Here is a 19944-nt window from a genome sequence, read left to right as displayed (position 1 = left end):
TCCCTCCAACGTTAATGGCTTCAAAGAGTTCATGTTCAAACTTCAAACGGTTGAAAAATGTTCGTTTGAGTTTAATGTGAGACCAAATATTCACTATAGATCTGGACTCTGATCAGGCCAAAACATGAAAACATGATGGACTTGTTCTCAAGCCACTTCTTGGTTGTCTTAACAATTTGGGCAGGAGCATTGTGTTATTGAAAAATAACTGAGTAATCTGATCATCTGATTTATTGATTTATTTTTGCATTACAGATTAGTTTGACAGCACAACAGAGTTTGACTGTGTTTTTGCATTTACTCGACTCTTTCCAAACCCCTGATCAGATCTGCAGTGTGTGTGCCAGTGATAGCCCCAGCATTTCGAAACCCAGCTGTGTTTGTCTGACGACCTTTGCTGGGGCCAGGCATGTATCAGGTTTATCTATAATTTCATTTCCAGTCCCAGGTTTGGCCGTGAGCACGCACCTCTCCGTCCAGATAGATCATGAATATGGACGTGATTCAGGATGCTCCTCTGTCCCGCAGGCAGCTGCGTTTCTCTCTGGCATTTGGGACTCAAGTCCCAGTTTACCGTGAGGTTAACGACCTGTGAGATCCACTCTAACGGACACCTGGATTATGCCGTGTCTTGTGAACTCAGAATGGTGGTCTCTCTTAGCAACCGAGTTTGCCTCCAACATAAGACAGTCAGATGCACATTAAATTAACCAAAAAAGTCATGCTGTTTGCATGCTGCAATATTTATAAATGGGCTTTCTGCTCAGTCATATGCATGTGGCAGCTCTCAGAAGCCCTAGACAAAAGTAGATAGTGGAGACTAGGGCTAGTTGTCGCACTTTTTTCTTGAGTAAAGTAAATTTCCCTATGGATGCGAATCTTGAACATAAAAAGCTGTTTAATATTGCAACCATGATTGCCCAGGAAAAACAATATAGTTTGTTGTTCACACCCTGACTTTTGTGAAAACATGCCCCAATGTTTTACATTATGCATTATTGTTACACTATTTGCATTAAGGGTTAAATCCATAAAGTACAACCAGCTTGTAACTTGCTAATCTGAATTTGCACAAAAAAATTCTAATTAGATGTTTAAAACCAACAAAAAAAAGCTAGTTTTACAAAATACATTTATGGACTTTTGACTCAATATTAGCTATTACTAGATATTACCTGCGTGAAAAATAGCCCCGCTCTCCATTTTAAGCCCTGTTTATACTTCTGTGCAGCTTCTTTAAAGAGGAAGTCTATTATTGACTACCTTTGCCTTGTCATGTTGGCACATTTTACTTTATCAGTTGCTCTTTATTAGCACCATAAGCTTGTGTGTGCGCAAGTTGTAATGTTGTACATGCGTATGTGTGTGTGTGGTGGACCTCTGCTCGCCAGGCTCAGTGTGTATGTGATTTATCATTGTTAGGGGACCTGTCGGATGGCTTGCTCTCCCGGGTCAGCTGATCTGCTCTCGCCGGGCGCTTGAGAACCATCCTCCCATAATTGAGCCCCTGGAAAGAAAGCAAGGGGAAAACAGGAGGAAGAAAAGATAGGGGGAAGATAGAAACAGGCTTGTCGGGAGACAGCCTTCAGGGCTAGAGAGCCGAGAGCCAGGCCAATCTAAAGTCAAACAGACTCACCTTGTTACCTGTGCTGAATGAACTGTAGAGCGTCTGAGCAACTCCTCGTGACCCATTCACCCACATACACTTCACACACACACACACACACACACACACACACACACACACACACACACACACACACACACACACACACACACGCATACACACACGCACACACACAAAGACAGCAGGGGGCCGGGAGTGTTGAGATGGTTTCATGCTGTGGTACTGGGCTAGTGAGGTCTGTGAAAAAGAAAAGGAGAGGAACACAGCATCTTGATGCACCGTAACACGTGCTCTCTGCCTTTTGGCAGGTAGAGTGAAGAGATTAACATGCAGACATGAATCCAGCTCATCCAGAACACCTCTCAAGGGAAGGAGCCGCTCGCATGCCTCCCCGAGCGATTCTCTCGTAGAGTCCGAACCCTTCCCGACCTGTCTCTTAAAAATAAAGGTTCCAATTAGAACTGAAAAAGGTTTTACAGACATAAGTATAACTTTTTTCTTGTGATGTTCTCGGACAGTCTAATGCTAATGCTAAAAACAATGCTAAATGCAAATAATAGAATGCAGCTGAGGATATAAATTGCACATAGTTTGGATAACTAAATAATAGGCTTTTAAAAGGAAGGATGATAAATGGATGATGTTGCTACAAACTGTAGCAGTCTTGTCCATGTACATACTTATTACAGTAATTACATTAACTGGGTAATAAAGGACTAACTCTGGTACTAACTCAACTTAAACCTAACCTTAACCCCTGTGGTTACCTTATATTACCCAGTATTTTCTTAGGTAAGTACATGTACTGTAAAATAAAGTGCAACCAAACACTTGGTAATATGACTAATACTAATATAATATTTGGTCCAGTGTTTTTATTTAGTGTAATTTGAGTATAATGTATATATTATCATTATTAATATTTAGCTTTTATTTTTGTTTTTACTTTATTTATTTATTTATTTATTTATTTATTTATTCCATTTCATTTCATTTAGTTCAGTTTATGTATTCCCAGGTAGTAATTTTATTTCTTTAACTTACAATTATTTAGTTGCCAAGGCAACATTTCTTGCAGTTTTTCATACAATATTTATATTTTTAAAAGCTTTATTTAATAGCTTTATTTCAATTAACAAAAATGTTTTTAATAGTTCTATTTTTAGGTAATAATAACAAATATTGTTCCATGCAGGTAAATCACACTTCTGTTGTTGTTTATGCATATAGAAACATATAACAATTTTTAGAAGACTTTTGTTATGTTGACATTTGTGCTATGGGTGCCCAGAGGCTATTTGGGTTGCAAGACAAAACTCAGACAATTATGTTGAAATGAAAATTACTAATAGCGTAAAGTCATATAATGTGCATCCTGATCTGAAAAAACATATAATTTAATTAAATAATAATAATTAAATATTAATACTATAAGTACTTTTAGTGTCTCAAGAACTATATAGCCACCTCAAGAACCATATCAAGAGGGTCCTGAAAAGCTGTAAACAATTTTGCAAAAGTTATTATGGAGGAAATGGGGGAACCAGGGGTGATGGAGTGGGCCGATTCCTCTGACCCTGCAGAGGATCACTCACAGTCCTCTTGGTAGCACAAAAGAGACTCCTGCCTCGTCCTTAACCCATGACGCGAGGGACCCTCCGTAAGGTCCAATCACCTGATCCCCAGCATTACCTGGGGCTCCCGGGTAAGGAAGAGAGTGTGTCGAATTGGGGCTCTGCTAAGAAAGACCACCACCCTAGAGTAATAAAGATCACAGGATGACTAATTGTATGCCTGGCAGGCGGCAGATCTTTACACCTCGACAGTCAGCTAATAAGACAAAAGGCGCTGGGCCTGTCTCTCCCAGGGCCGGGTGGCACACCTCTGGAGCCCAGAGCAGGGTCAGGTGCTCAGGCCGACCGGCTGTAATCATCAGCGGGTCTACTAGAGGGCAACTGCCACCTTATCAATCATTGATTGCATTTCATTAGGGGTTCAACAGAGTGAGTATTGAGCCTCCAAGTGATATTGGGGTTATAGAGCAGCTTGACTACAGGGAACGCAGTGCTGAGTTCTGCTGGCAGACTTAATTTGATAGGGAATGTGCCGGACTTTTTGTTTTGGCAGAGAAAGTGTGATGTGAAATAGTTTGTAGAGATGTGTGAGGGGAACGTGTGTAAAGTAGCCGCAGGTCGTTCTGTAGACGCCACATAAATAATGAAGTATAAAGCTAAGTCCACAGAGCAGAACTGTACAGTTTATTCACCTCGTGGCTGTTTGAAGTTATTTTATATCTCTCTCCATCGTTCTGTTTCTTTTCTCAAATAAGTATTTTCTTGTTATATTTTACAGGCTAACCAAATTTACTAGCAATTTCTGAGAGAAAATTGTTTTAAAGTAAACCCTTATTTTTTTATTATTTTTTTTCAGTGTACTTAGGGTTAGGCGTTTAATAAACTCTCTAAACCTAAGTAAGAGATACATTTCCCTCTAAACCAATGAGCCCTACTTGATTTTTAAAAATAATTTCTTTAGCTAAATAGTACAAGTTCATATTAGATTATTAGTACTTTATGTAAACACAGAACTTGTGTACTACTAAATCTGTGTGTGATTTGTTTTGTTTCATGCAAGTATTTGTCAATGCGTTTGTGAAGATGTGAATAGTTAAGCGTGTGTGTGTGTGTGTGTGTGTGTGTGCGCGTGCGCATGTGTTCATGTTGTGCCAAAGGGCCCGTGGCAGGGTGTCGTAGCCAGCGAGCATCAGAGACATTAACTAACTTCTGTTTTATAATGGAGATTAATGAACTGAGCCGGGGCCAGAGGGAAGACAGGACAGGAGAGGAGAGCAAAGGAGAAAGAGGGTATGAAAAAGAAAGAGAGAGAGTGCGCGAGATGAGGGGTGTGCTGCCAGTGCCAAGGCTGTGTTGGTGACAGATTGCCCACTGGGTGTGGATGGCAGAGCGCTGTTGAACCAGGGACAGGTTGGGCGTCTGGGGCCGGACACAGGGAACTGCAGCGGGGAGGCAGCCTAGAACAAGAGCCCCATACCTGGACGGCATCAGGCACGAGAGCAGGGGAGAACCAAACCAGAGACACGTACAGATGGGCAGATAAAGGGAGGGAGGCCTGCCGCGTATAATAAAGAAACACCGTAAAATCGAGACGACCATACAGTAAAAAAAGAAATACTTTATGTACAAGGTGCACACACACACACACACACACACACACACACACACACTTAAAACAGCACTCATAAACACACACTATACGCTAATAGTTGCATGAAACTGGGTGCTATAAACAATCTTTCCAATGCATGCATATAAATAAAAAGACACATATAAAACGCAATTAAATAATTACAATATGAAACAAATATAAAGACACAGTTAGCCAGAATAGACATATTTACAGATTATGAAACGTATTTACATGTATGGATAATATGAATAAATAGGAGTGAATTTACAAAATATTGCACTAAATTGATACATAATACAAAGAACTTTTTTTTCTTATACTGTATAATCAGGTTGATTTTGTCATATTAATTAAAATGAATGGTTTTAATTTTTGTTTATGTAGTAAAATGTTTTTACAGTGTAATATATATATATATATATATATATATATATATATATATATATATATATATATAAAATATTCAGACAACAGTTATTTTTATAATGATAGGACATTTTTGTGTGTACTTATTTTAAAATGTAAGGTAATGATGACAGGTCTTGTTTTGGGCATGTTCTCAAGGTGCCCTCTTGTCCGATTCTACTCACATTCCTTTTTTATTTAGTTTTGGAGTTTGCAAAACAAGTTCATACTCATCACACTATATAACTAATGTAAAGGTTAAATAAACATGTTACATTAAATAATGCAGAAACAACAGAGCACTATGTATCATCTCTCTCTCTCTCTCTCTCTCTCTCTCTCTCTCGTGTTTGTCATTGACTTGAGCCATCTGTGAGGATCGTTACTGCTCGTTGTTGATTGGCTGAGGAAGGACTGTTAGTTCTAAGGTCATATTTTGTCGTGGGAAATGGAAGTAAATGAGGATGAGGAGGAGGAGGAAGCCTAGTGCCCTCATCTCCATATGCCCCCCGATCCTCTCTTGCGTGCGTGTGTATGTATGTGCACTACCACACCCAGATGAGCTCTTAAAGTGAAACTCCAAAGGAATATCACAGTTGTTGGTGGTTTCCTGAGCCTGTTTCTGCCTCTCTGACTGATCTGAAGGCCACTGTTGTTCTTCCTCGTAAATGTAACAGTTTCCACACAGTGTGTTCAGAAACTCAGCCAGAAAGTCTTCAGTTTCAGGGCCTCGTGGCCTGGCATAAAACAGTCACTAAGAGCTGCACTTCACAGATGCAGGCCCTGCTAATGTTTGCATGACATAGATGTGAGAAACCTGAGAGCTAATGTTCCAGCCTGAGCTCTGCTTTTCTGCATGTATTATGGCATATTTGTTTATTTTAGCTTCATAAGTGTGTGTATTTCTGGCCCAGATACACTTTTCGGGGACAAGGAGCAAAAAAATTCCCTAGAAATAAGAAAAGTCTGAAAACGCTTTTATTTTGAGATATTCAGAAGATGAAATGGTTGTCATTATTTATTTATAAAGGTTATGGATAATTTGATTTATGAACAATACATTGAAAAGTACATTACTTTTTATTTACATTTATTTACTCACTTTATTTATTTGAAAACTAATGTTTCAGCATGAGTCCTGCATTTTTATCATGAATTATTAAGCGGTATTTGTGTATATAGCTTAATTTGTTTGTGTGTAGCTTAGATTCACTTTTTGGGGACATAAGATGTATGGTGTATGCTGGGAACACTTATACCATTAAGTTAAGTGTATTTGATTTGATATATTTTTAAATATACTCAGATTTGTGAATAGAGTTTTCTGATTTGGGGTCTATACTTGTTTGTAAATATGAGCAATATTTCCTTTAATTTCAACATGCTTGATTTGTGTACAGTTGTAGAATTAGTGTAATATTTCCAGTGTGTGTGAGTGTGTATAGACACAGGCTGTTGTTCTCACGTACAGTAATGATAGGTTTGCCAGGAACCCCAGCTGCCTCTTACCTGGCAACTCTTGAGGGAGAAAAACAGCTAGAACTTCCCCTCTTCATCTCTCTCTCTCTCTCTCTCTCTCTCTCTCTCTCTCTCTCTCTCTCTCTCTCTCTCTCTCTCTCTCTCTCTCTCTCTCTCTCTCTCTCTCTCTCTCTCTCTCTCTCTACATATCACTCACTCACTCGTTTCCACTTTATTTGTGCATATTTCCCTCACTTTGTCTTCTTCTGTCTTCTCTCCGTCCCTCGAGTCTTTTTTTCCTTTGTTTTCTTCCAACCCTTTCCCCCTTTGCTCATCTTTCAGCGCTGTTTTCTGTCTGCATCTCTCTCTTTCACCTCTCGTCATGAGATTTACAATTACTCTGCCGTTTCCTCTCTTTGTCCTGCTCTCTGTAGCCAACCTGTTTTTTGTTTTTTTCTTTTCTCTCTTTGTCTGTGTTTACTCTATACTTTCATCTGTCTCTCTCTCTGTGTGTGTGTGTGTGTGTGTGTGTGTGTGTGTGTGTGTGTGTGTGTGTGTGTGTGTGTGTGTGTGTGTGTGGGATAGGTTTCAATGCAATACCCCGGGGAGCTCCAGTAGAGGTTGCCATAATACCAGCTCTGGCTTCCTCTGTATCACCTCCACACCTCTCTGTGTATCTCTGAATGCTGTGTGTGAGAGAGAGCATGATCCTCCTCTTTAGCGTGAACATACTGGCCCAAATCTATACTATTAAAAATAAAGGTTCTTTATTGGCTTATATGGTTCAGTGAAGAACATTTAATATCCACAGAACCTTTCCATTCCACAAAAGGCTCATTATAGTAGAAAATGGTTCTTTATTTTTTCATTCAAATGTTCTTCACACTAAGAAAAAAAAATATTATTTTAAGAACTGTTCACTAAAAGGTTCTTTTGGAAACTAAAAATGGTTCTTATATGGCTATTTTAAGAGTGTACATTTGAGAGAGAGCGAGAGAGAGAGAGAGAGAGAGAGAGAGAGAGAGAGAGAGAGAGAGAGAGAGAGAGAGAGAGAGAAAGAGAGGAGAGAGAGACACTATAGAGCACCATACACCGCAGCACCGTAACATATTTCCTACATTGAAAATTGTTATTAAATTAAAATTAAGTCAACCATGCCTTAAAAGGTGTCACTTAGTCACTTGTTATTGAATTTAGGATTTGGGGTCATATGCCTAGCATTCAAAGTTGTTGTTTTTTTGTTTTTGTTTTTTTTATTAATACTTTTGCATACTTTTTAATGTGATTATCTCATATAGAGATATTATCTCACAACTATTCATATTTCTAATAAATGCTGTTCTTTGAAACTTTTTATTTAAAATAAACAGTTTCCACAAGAATACTTAGCAGCTGTAAAGCAACCGTTTTCAACATTGATAATAATAAATGTTTCTTGAATATCAAATCAGCATATTAGAATGATTTCTGAAGGATCATGTGACACTAAAGACTGGAGTAATGATGCTGAAAGTTCAGCTTTGATCACAGGAATAAATATATTATAAAATAGAAAACAGTTCTTTTAAATTGTAATAATATTTTACAATATTACTTGGTGAGCATTAGAAACCTATTTTGAATAAGTAATAAAAAAAAATGTTACAGACATCATCGGGGACTATATATATATAATGTTATACATGCTTCATGTCGGGTGGTTCTTCGACTCATGCATCGTGGATTCAAATCTTTGAACGCATGGCTAGCCGTGGATTAACTATATGTTTATTATTTTATTTCTTTACAATAAAATATACTGATGAGCTCATAAAAACTAAAATAAATTAGAAATGAGAGAAATGATTGTTTTCTTCTTCTTCTTCTTTCGGCTGTTCCCTTCAAGGGTTGCCACAGTGAATGATCTGCCTCCATCTAGTCCTGTCCTCTGTATTCTCTTATCTTTATTTATTGACAATAAATTGTGGTCAATAAATAAACCAATGTGTTGGACAAAAGTGATTTTTGAAGACAAAATGTAGGAGATAAAATTTAGAAAGATTATTAGTAATAAGTTAATTTATAAGTTAATTTAGTACAGATGGAGCAGATGGAAAATGATTATGCATAAGAAGCCGTTGTAAAGTGCTCATGTCCTCCCTTGGATTCGGTTTGGTGTATTGAGACCAGAATGGAGTCTGTGGGCCAGTGGAAACGTGTGACTTACACAGGAACACTACAGGATAACACGCACAAACACACACAGTCACACACGCCGTGTGAAGAATGACAGTGGAGCATATGTGTAGTCTGAAAGGATCGCAGCCCTGGATCCCTGTTTGTGTGATTTGGCACAGGTTGATTGTGTATTTGTGTGTGTGCGCGTGTGTGTGTGTGTGTGTGTGTGTGTGTGTGTGTGTGTGTGTGTGTGTGTGTGTGTGTGACAGGTTGGTGTAAATGAGATTCCAACAGCTTCTTTTTCTGTCCGCCTCATCACATGTTTGGTTTCCTCTTTTTTGGCTTTATATATATATATATATATATATATATATATATATATATATATATATATATATATATTACATTTTTGTAAATTACTTTAGGCAAAGATGATCTATTTATTTTATTTAATTATACTTTGTTATGGTGTTTCTTTTTGCTGAGCAATATTATTTAGGACTAAAAAAGTGTTTGTGTGTATGTTATTAGGAGGTACTGCTGAAGAGAGCTGCAGACCTGGTGGAGGCGCTGTATGGGATGCCACATAACAATCAGGTATGAAAATCACAAGAAATGTCATGATTTTATATACATAGCTGAAAAAAAAAGATATATATGAACATTTTATAACAATTCTATATAATTTGTATATTAAAAATATGTATGTATATGTATGTATATATGTATATATATATATATATATATATATATATATATATATATATATATATATATATATATATATATATATATGCAGACAGATTTTTAAAAATATTTTAAGATATTTATATATATATATATATATATATATATATAATTTATATAATGTCTAATTATATAGAAATATTTAGAATAGCATTGATGTGAAATACAGTATAAAATAATGTTACCAATATATTAATATGCTACTACTACTAATAATAATAATTTCATAAAAAAAAATATTCAAGAGCATTTTTGTTTTCTTTTATAATTTTTGCTATGGTTGGAGCCACCATTTAATTGAATATCTTGAAACCCATTGAGAACACCACTGATTATCATTTCAACTCTTTCTTTCTCTCTCTTTGTGTGTGTGTTCTCTGTATTGATTAGGAGATAATTTTAAAGCGTGCTGCAGACCTGACGGAGGCGCTGTACAGCGTGCCACGGAGCCATAACCAGTTGCCCTCGCTCACAGGCTCCAGCGCTCACTCGGGCATGATGGGAGTTAACTCTTTCAGCAGCCAGCTCGCAGTCAACATCTCTGAAGCCACACAGGGAGACCAAGGTCAGTGTGTGTGTGTGTTTGTGTGTGTGTGTGTGTGTGTGACATATTAAGCCCTGAATTGCACATTCAATTCAAACACCTTGTGCACAGCTGTCAATCTAATCAAATTTACTGTATACCTTAATATTTAAAAAAACATGAAGCCAATCAGTGGCTACAACCCACCACAAATGACAATCAAGACTTGATTTAAGGATGGGTCAGGCTTAATTGTGTTATCATTTTACCACACTATTTTCTTTTGAATTAATTTGTCTAATGTGCTGCATTGACAGCCCTAAAAAGTGTTTGACTGGTTCTGATTGAGACACGATTTCACGAAAACTCGAAACTACTCAACAAACACTTACATTCAGTCCCACAGTCTGTCAGTCCGTGTCTGGATCTGTTCATCTGTCTTTTGGTGAGCTTCACACCCAAGTACAGCCCCAGACCAGCAGCACTGTACATGACGATCACATGGCTGTGTTTTGGCAGGCCTGTCACCCACAGCACTCAAAACTGTCACTCACACTCACCTGCTCATAGAAACGACACATTCATGAGAGTGAGGCTGTGTGTGTACACACTCCCTGTCACTCCTGAGAGAAGTGTGAGCGGCACAGGCTGTGAACGAGCTGAGAGACTCAGGATGACAGCGCTACAAGAATCAAACACGTTATTTGCAAATGCAAACGCAGTTTATGAGCACAGCACGTGTGCATTTGGGTTTGTCTGTGTATTAAAACCGAGATAATAATTAGCAATTACTCGTTTATAATTCTAAGAGTAAAGCAATGTCATAAACCATGATATTATTTTAAGCATTAAATCAGCATATTAGAATGATTTCTGAAGGATCATGTGACACTGAAGACTGGAGTAATGATGCTGAAAATTCAGCTTTGACATCACATGAATAAATTACATTTTAAAATAAATTCACATAGGAAATGGTTATTTTAAATGTGTAATTATGTAATATTAGCTGACTGCTAAAGTGTCCCCATCAAGGTCATGAGTTTAATTCCACATAAATGGATACAATTAATACCAAGATTGGTTGCTTAAAATGCCACTAAAATCTGCAAGAAGTTGCTTAAAACATCTGAATTATGTCATTTCTGCGTCAGAATTGCAATTTCCTTTGACCTCGCATATGTGCATCTCATGCCCTGTGTGTGAGCATTTCCATGCACAAGTGTTTTCAATATCGAGCCATGTTTCTCTTCACCCACAAGCTCTGACACTCACAGACAGGAAGTGGGAATGGATGTGAGATGAACAGATCACTCTCCTTATATCAGAGAGAGAGAGAGAGAGAGAGAGAGAGAGAGAGAGAGAGAGAGACGAGAAGACAGAGGAACTCTCTCTCCCTTGACACTCTCTGCTTTCCCTCCTGCTAGCACTCATCCCGTTCTCCTCTCGTCTGTTTTCCTCATTCACGCAGGAAAGGAACACCTACAGGAATCCATGAGGTCATGGGAAAGGGCCGTTAGCCATTATAAAAATATTGCATTTCATACTTCATGCTTGTATGCAGTGAAACTTCAGCAGGATTTAATTCGGTTAGCTTGCTGCTTTGCTCATTCATCCATCAAACTAATTATTTTTTCAAGTTCTAATTAAGTTGCAAACTGATTTACAGAGTACACCACCACTTTCATGCAGCTTATCAACCCACGTAGGTAACAGTTTATTTAGGGAAGTTCTTAGATTAACGAACATCAGCTCTCTGCTAACGAATGATATTTGCAGCTTATGATGCAGTTATGTTGCCGCTCATGTGACTCCGACTCCAAATGTATGATTGCAAAAATCCACATTACTTGTTTTCCTGAAAACGATATATTTCTTTTCTTGCTAAATTGAATTGAAATAAATGTAAAAGATTGGGGTCAGTAAAACAATTATTGAATTGATCAAAAGTGACAGTAAAGACTTCATAATTCAGTATCAAATCAGCATATTAGAATGATTTCTGAAGGGTTATGTGACTGAAGACTGAGTAATGATGCTGAAAATTTAGCTTTGCCATGACAGGAATAAATATAATACAATATAATCTTATAATTCAAATATATTCAAATCAGTTATTTTACATTTAAATAATATTTCACAATTGTACATGTTACAATATACAGCACAGTATAAACTTGTATTTAAAGAATATAACCTTTAGAAAGTTTGAAAGCTGAAAGAATAGAACATTGTTTAAAATAGAGAGAGAGAAGCTTGCTGGGGATTTTTTTTTTAAATATTAATTTTATTTATTTATTCATTTAGTTTTTACTCTTCTGCGTCCTCATCGTAGGTGGTTACTAAGGTTTGTACTTGCTGTCAAAAAGAGCTCTCTCTCAAGTCTCTGTGATATCTATGGCTCTGGTCCTGTCTATCTTTCAATCCGCCAGGCGAAAAGAGTCTAAAACACCCAGACACTGCTGCTTATGGGAACATTGTCAAAGTTTTGTTTGACTTTACGGAGTCTTAACAGCAGTCAGATATCTTGTTGGTAAATGTTCTCACACTTACCAAGGGATTCCACCCACTAGAAACACAAACCCAGCATGTCACAGACACACATTAGTCCAACTTCAACATCTACAAATCGCATCAAGCGTCTTATATTTGAACTTCAAGCTTCTTAACCTGTCGCGGTATCTTACATTCCAGGTTACTCTCGTAACTCGAACAGCGTGTCTCCTCGCGGGTATGTGCCGAGCTCCACACCTCAGCAGTCCAACTACAACACCATCACCTCCACCATGAACGGATACGGAGCCGGAATGACCAACCTGGGCGTCCCTGGATCCCCAAGTTTCCTCAACGGATCCGCCGCCAACTCTCCTTACGCAAGTGAGTGTCCTGTCGGTCAACAAACAGATCCTGAAACTTGTGCTGAAAAGACCAGTGTATTGGGCTTCTTAACTAGTTTATCCAGCAAGACTTTCACTTTCAGTTAGCCGCACTAGCTACACTCTTAAAAATAAAGGCTCCAAAAGGGGAGTTTCACACATATTTTGTGTTCCGAACCTTTTTGGCATCTTTGAGTAGACCGTTTTTTTTTTTCTTAAGGCCCGTTTATACCTAGAACAATGGCTATTTTTATCAACATGCTGTTGATTAGCATGCAATGCAGTTATGTCATCAAGTCAGGTGGATTCCAAATTGCTGTTTTTACTGTATTATTCATCAACTGAAAATTATTCCAATAATGTTGTTCCTCTTTGTCATTACCATTATAGTTGTGATGTGAACGTCCCTATTATATATGACAATGAATATTCAAATTTTATTTGGGGTTTGCACACGGTTTTGATGTGCTTGAATTTAGTTTTTAGAAATGGTCTAAAAACGGAAAAAAGGCCTGCAATGCCTGGAAATTTGGCTTGTTTTGTTAAAACGTGCTTGTCATTTGAAAGGACTATATGTATGAGGTTTGCACACCTGTGAATATGAATTTTGGAAATAGCATTACATTTAATTCAGTGATATACACTATATACTCCATGTGCAGTTTTCAAACCGCCCTAATTCAACAATATATGCACTTTAGTGCTGGAATGGTTTAAAGGGATGGTTCACCCCAAAATTAAAATTCTGTCTTTAATTACTCTTTTTGATTGAATCAGAGTATTCTGTCCCTCTATTGGTTGATACGCAACTAATCTTCATTTGTGTTTTATAGAATGATAGAATTTTCATTTTTGAGTGAACTATCACTTTAACTCCTGTTTAATTAAAATTATGTTTTTTGAAAGTATTAGCAATGAGAGAAAATACATTTAGGCAGTTTATTTTTAGCTGTCAGTAGACCTCTTTTCTACTATAAACAGCCTTTTGTGCACTGATAAGATTTCATGGATGTTAAAGGTTCCACATGGAACCGTTAATGCCAATACAGAATCTTTATTTTTTAAGAGTGTAGACTGATTCACCAGCTACAAACCAGCCAGGATATGTTAGATGATATTAGTTGTTTCAGCAGGGTTGTTAACTCATCAGTGTATGTTTAGGATTCTCATTGGTTGGATTCAACCAGCTAAAATCAATCCTTGTGAGTCTAAAATGTGGATCACAACAGGCATATTTGGTCACAACTCAGCCGGCATCTTAATGCTAATCTGAAATGCTAAGGTTGTTTGTTTGTCTGGGTGTTCTGTGAGGGAAAGGTTATTGTCTGTCTGCTGTCCCATGCACTGTGAAAGTCTCCATCCGAACTAACTCCACAAACACTCATGTTTTTTCATCTCCTTTCATGTCTAACACATTAACGACTCCTCCATGCCTCTCACTCACTCCGTCACATGCTCTCTTTCTCGCTGCGGTCAGGATAGTGAGCTTTCTGTCTGCACTTTCATGCAAATACGTCTGCTGCTACTGTACTTTTTTTAGGGGGGGAATCACAATGCTGGAGGCCTGACGATTACAAATGAAGTTTATATACTGAAGACTGTTCATATATTTGAAATATAGCAGCTGTATATTGTGTGATTGGCATTTGTTTGGCAGGCCGAGCTTTGCGCAAAGCGGTTTCGTGGCTTTCCATTCATTATAAAAATGGGAAACAAGTTGGCAAGGGTTTTCAATTGGAATTTCATTGAAAAAACTTCATTGTGGGTTTTAATCCAGTTTGGTGAGCATGCTCAAGCTTTCTGCTCACGATTCAGCGCCAAGACCGTTGGCTTTTATTACCTGTCTTTCTCTCAAAGCATGCAGATGACCGCTTATTAGATGTCCCGGTAATATCGTCTGGAATGCTTTACGTATACGTGTGTCAATAAAAGAAAGCAGATCTCATGTTGATGCTTCTGCAAAAGTGTGGTTTGCCAGTCAAATGTGGACTACATTGACATGAACACTCTTTAAGAGTTCTAAGTTATGGATCAACTTTGCAATGCAGGTAGTACACGGTTTCATTCCCATAATGCCTCACTCTGCCATAGCCCCTCCCCTTCAATTAACCCTCTAACAATCGGCATGACCCACCTCATAACTCTCATCTTTGTGTGTGCGGGTGTGTGTGCGTGTGTGTGTGTGTGTGTCTCTGTGTGTGTGTCTGTTTCAGTCACCCCCTCCAGCCCTCTATTGGAGCACCATGCCTCCTCTTCTTCCTCCTCTTCATGCATCCCTACTTCCATCTCTCTGTCTGCGGGCCCTTTCTCATTCTCTCCTGTCCATATGATCTCTGCAGTCAAACAGAAGAGCGCCTTCGCGCCTGTCGTCCGGCCACAGACCTCCCCGCCCCCCACCTGCACCAGCACCAATGGGAGCAGCCTACAGGGTGAGCACCCCACCCCTCTCCTGACTCTGAGCCAATCAGGAAACAACACCCTCCTCTAGAATCTCACAAAAAATGGCACTACAATTTTGAGGACAAAGTTGATCCATAACTTTTTACTAAGATTGGTTGTATTTACAGAAAAATAAATAAATACAAATATATTTTTTCATGCAGGTGGTGATGTCTGTTGGGGCAAATAGTATAAAAAAGTATCAAAATTACAGTTACATGGAGTTTTAACTTATTCAAGATCATTTCTCATTTTACGAGCCCAAAATCATTCTTATATTCTCAAAGATGTTACAACATGACTGCAGATCAGTTTGTTCTATGGACTCTTCACTTTAAACTGTATAAATATTAGCTTAGCTAAAAAATATTCCACAGTCCAGATTCAATGTGGAATGAGCTGCAATATTGACCTGTAATAACCATCATTTTATGGTTCAAAAAGGTCACGACATTATATTTTCTGTCCCATTACAAATATCTAAACATTCTTGTAAATCAAGATACTTTTACTTGGGAAGGAAAGTGACTTGTGATATTTAGTCTTGCTTTCTTAAAATGAAAATAAGAAAACATCTGCCAATGGGGTCAGAAAAATAAACTTAATTTAAAGGGAAAACAAGATTATTTGTCTGACTCCATAGACAGATATTTGTTCTTCTTTTAAACACACTCCTCACCTCATTTTGATACATTTTTCAGAAAACAAGACTTAATGTCCCAAGTCTTGCTTTGGATGTTTGTACTAGAGTAAGAGAATCATTTTTGCAGTGTATATCCGAGTCAAATAGATGCTATCTGTTATTTGAACCGTCTCTATTATTGTCTACTAACCTCTTGTTGTTTTTCTCTTCCAGCTATGGCGGGTCTGATTGTCCCTCCCATGTGAAGAGGAACCTGATCTTCCTCTAAGGCTTCATTGAGCCCACAACAAACTCACTGGCTCACCAAATCTGTCTGACACTCCCTTATCGAACATCACCAGTCCTACGAGGAGCTGCCCGAAAAGAACATCTACACCTGGATCGCTAAAAAATATATATATGTGGAAATGTCCCATGTCCTGAAATGTCAATAGATGTGTTTGTTTTGCCCTCTACGACTTCATCCTTGGAGACTCTGAGAACGCCGTACCGGGTGGCATTTCGAGCAGGAAGCAGAAAAGCTGGATAATATCGCAATGTGAACTAGAAGCCGAGGTTTTGATACGTCCGCGGCCGTAAGGGCTTCTTTGCATGGCTGATGTTGTCTATAGACTGGTTCCTCTCCGTTCGTTTCATATTGTATGTCTGTCCTGTTTCACTGTGAGAAGAGAGACGCCACTCATCCAGACAGGACTGCCACAGCTCAAAACGCCAGTCGAAAATCATTCATTCCCATTTACAAAATGCGATGTCTTTGGTTTTTTAGCATCAAGCTGATTTTATTTCCTTCTGCTTTTGTTTTAAACCATCAGACGAAGTGATCCCAGACTGAAGAGCGTGATATTTAGCAATCATCAGGATGATGGATGTCAGCCATTTTCCCTCATACTGTTTCCGTAGTTCCAGTGTAGTTCCAGGTGTGTGGATAGGTAGACTTAAGCCAGGAATGCTTTCTGCAGTTTTAATCACATTTAGGTACCAGACTTATTGTTGAACTTCTTATTGTGCTTTTTTGTATGTATTTATAAAGTTCGTTTCGGGATTTCTTTGGTGAGTTAGGCCTGAATAATAGTATCAAATATCTATGTCAACACGTTTGATGTCTTAATACCTTTTAGATATTGTAAAAAGAGTGAAAAATAAAAGGGATTACACTTTTTTTTGTAAAAACAAAAACAACGACAAAAAAAAGAAAAGGTCTTGACATGACCAGGACACCTGTTTTTTGAAAGCAGGGTGCAAAGCTCCACCACTTTTGTAAAAAAAAAAAAAAAAAAAAAACATTGACAAAACATTTTTTTCAATCGTATATTTAATGTTTTCTTTTTGCAAAAAGCATTTGTGTTCTTGTTCCTCCTCTTGTCTTGTGTGTTCTTGTGAAACGTGTATGATCATAGTTATTTCCTAATGCACTATTTTTGTTGGGGCACTTACAAGAGCTATGTATCTTAGCAAGCAAAAGAAAATAATAATGATGATAATAAAAAAAAGAACAAAAAAAAAAAAGAGAACTTATATGCACCAGTATGTTTTCAGATGATTTTTTGGGATTGATTACTCTTTGCTTTGGTCATTATAACTGAAATCGTTCATCATGTGATTTTGTTGATGTTTTTAAAATGTTTCCATAATACTTCTCTGTCCTTGTTGAGGTTTATTTTACATTAGATATTCGTTGTTTCGCCACATAGCGTCGACTGGTAAAATGTCAAAATTTCTATGCTGTCATATCTAATGTGCCACACGATTATTGTATCACATGTCCAGAAATGGATTGTATCAGAGAAGTCCAAACCTGTTGAATTGGAGCACATTTTGACATGGAACCATTCAGCTGCCCAGACAGCAACATAGTGTCGGCCCAGATCCGGGCCACATCTGGAACATGTGGATTCAACGCATACCAGATGTGAGCCTGTTCTGAGCCGACACTGTATTGCTGTCTGGGTGGTGAAATTGATACTGTTGTTGCACACACATGCACAAGTTATGCAATCTGTATTTAAATGCAACTTGCTATCCACATTTCAGTGGATTAGCTGTGAAATTAAATTATAGGAGAAATAATGATGCCTTAAAATAGGATATGCTCCAACAGTGTGTATCTCAGATCACAAATCAAGAAAAAAAGTAGAAGTCTGATATGATACATTAAAAATGTTGTTGTTGTTTTTTTCAGTAGATCATGGCAAAAGTCTCAGTAGAGAAAAGGTGAAAACATGACATAGGTGATCATCACATTGCAGGTTTCTTTATCTTCATGAAGGTGGTAGTTTCTTTGGTTGGACATGACCAATATCACAGGCCGTGAGCACTTGGAAGCAACGTAACATTTTAATATTCCAGTCATGGTTTTCCCCTATTTTCTTGAAGTATGTGAAGGTGTGTGTTTGCAAAGATGATATGTGAAAGTGGTTTCTGAAGACCTCTTTTAATTTCACAGGTGACCTAATTACTTCATATTCATCCTTTTGGGGTTTAGACATAAATGGGGTAAAGAAAATACAATTTGACAGTGCCCTATTATACTACAACAGCTGAATTCAATCTCAAAGTTCACTTGAAAACATCTCAGAGATCGAGCTTGGCTGGAAACGGTCGCACACACACACACACACACACGTCCATCCATTTCACCCATGCATTGAGTTTCCTAATAGCTTGTGAAAGGTTTTTTGTCATAGATGTAGAGAGCTGGCTTCTGCTTTCTTTTACAAAACCTGTTTTCTTTGGAAATGTTGAACTCAAAGTGAAATGGAGAAAGGTACTGCATCTTTGTGAAATATGAAATATTATATCAAAATATATCAAAGCACAATGTTTAATTAATGTCTTTAGAATTCAGATAGGGAGATGTATTCTACGTTTCCCTTTTTTCTCTCTGACCATGCTGTAAATAAATGCATGTTTTTTCCTTCGTTTTTATTTCAGATTTTTTTTTCTTGTGATCCCGTGCTTTTTGTACAGAAACAGAAAAATAAAGATTACATTTGGCTTGAAAACATTGTGTCAAGCGTCTTTATAACGTGAAGCACAGCCTCTTTTTCACTTTCACAATGTTTTAAACCATCAACAGTCCATCGAGTTATAAAAGTCACTTTTTATGCTGTGCTTCTCAGCATGGGGTGGACCATCTCATGCCAGAAATCTCCAGCTCTGCTCCAAACTTCACAGCGAGGCTCATCCTTCCAAGGTTTCGACCTTTTGGTTTGCTCCGCCTGCCAGCAATGCTTAGTTGATGGGATATATTTTTGAAACCTTATCCAAAGACCACATTCGATTTTTTCAAGAGTTTTGGCCCTCAAACTCAACGCGCTGAACCTGCGTAAAGACACAGTGACCCTTGCAGATCAGAATCAATCATTCCTGAAATCACTCCAGCGCAGTAATTTTCCTGAGCTCTCTGCTTGGATGAGACAGAATGAGGGAGATATTCAGAACGTGATTTGTGCTCATGTCAAGGAAATATCTGAGACATGAAGCTGGTGGCCTTTTGATTACCTCTAGAGTTTGACAGTCTCACAAATTGCACAGTCGACACTGGCTAGTTTACAACATGTCTGTCTACACTTGCACTCACTCTTACTAGCTATCCGCTAAAGCTCAGAACAGAAGTTTAATGGAAAAGTTAGAAGAGAGAGCACAGACAAAATTCAAAAAAAGATTAGTTTGGCACACTGTTTTTAAACATAAATCCAACAAAATGTAAAGATTTGTGCTTAAAATTAAATAATTGTACACATTTACATGTATTGGTGGCTTTAATGCCAATATGTACTTCAATGTGTACAAGTGAGAACCGTCATGTTTATGCGAGCATGCGTGCGTTTTTGCACATCTGTAGAGAAGCGTGATCATTTGA

The 19944-nt window shown here is 37.9% G+C and overlaps 1 protein-coding gene across 3 annotated transcripts in view; it reads left to right on the top strand.

The window, feature by feature from the left end:
- LOC137092731 (transcription factor COE3) overlaps positions 1-19078 on the top strand; it is a 116762-nt gene extending 97684 nt beyond the window's left edge. For 2 of the 3 annotated variants that reach the window (XM_067457141.1, XM_067457142.1), the window contains exons 12-16: positions 9386-9451; positions 9992-10166; positions 12819-13001; positions 15340-15429; positions 16296-19078. In XM_067457141.1, the coding sequence (XP_067313242.1) occupies positions 9386-9451; positions 9992-10166; positions 12819-13001; positions 15340-15429; positions 16296-16327 (546 nt within the window). In that variant the 3' untranslated portion in view covers positions 16328-19078. The remainder of the gene's footprint in view (positions 1-9385; positions 9452-9991; positions 10167-12818; positions 13002-15339; positions 15430-16295) is intronic. The other variant, XM_067457143.1, reaches the window with a different exon arrangement.
- Positions 19079-19944: the final 866 nt, after the last annotated feature.

Source organism: Pseudorasbora parva, chromosome 11 (genome assembly GCF_024679245.1).
Source record: "Pseudorasbora parva isolate DD20220531a chromosome 11, ASM2467924v1, whole genome shotgun sequence".
Classification (NCBI taxonomy): domain Eukaryota; kingdom Metazoa; phylum Chordata; class Actinopteri; order Cypriniformes; family Gobionidae; genus Pseudorasbora; species Pseudorasbora parva.
This window is presented reverse-complemented; position numbering and strand designations above follow the sequence as displayed.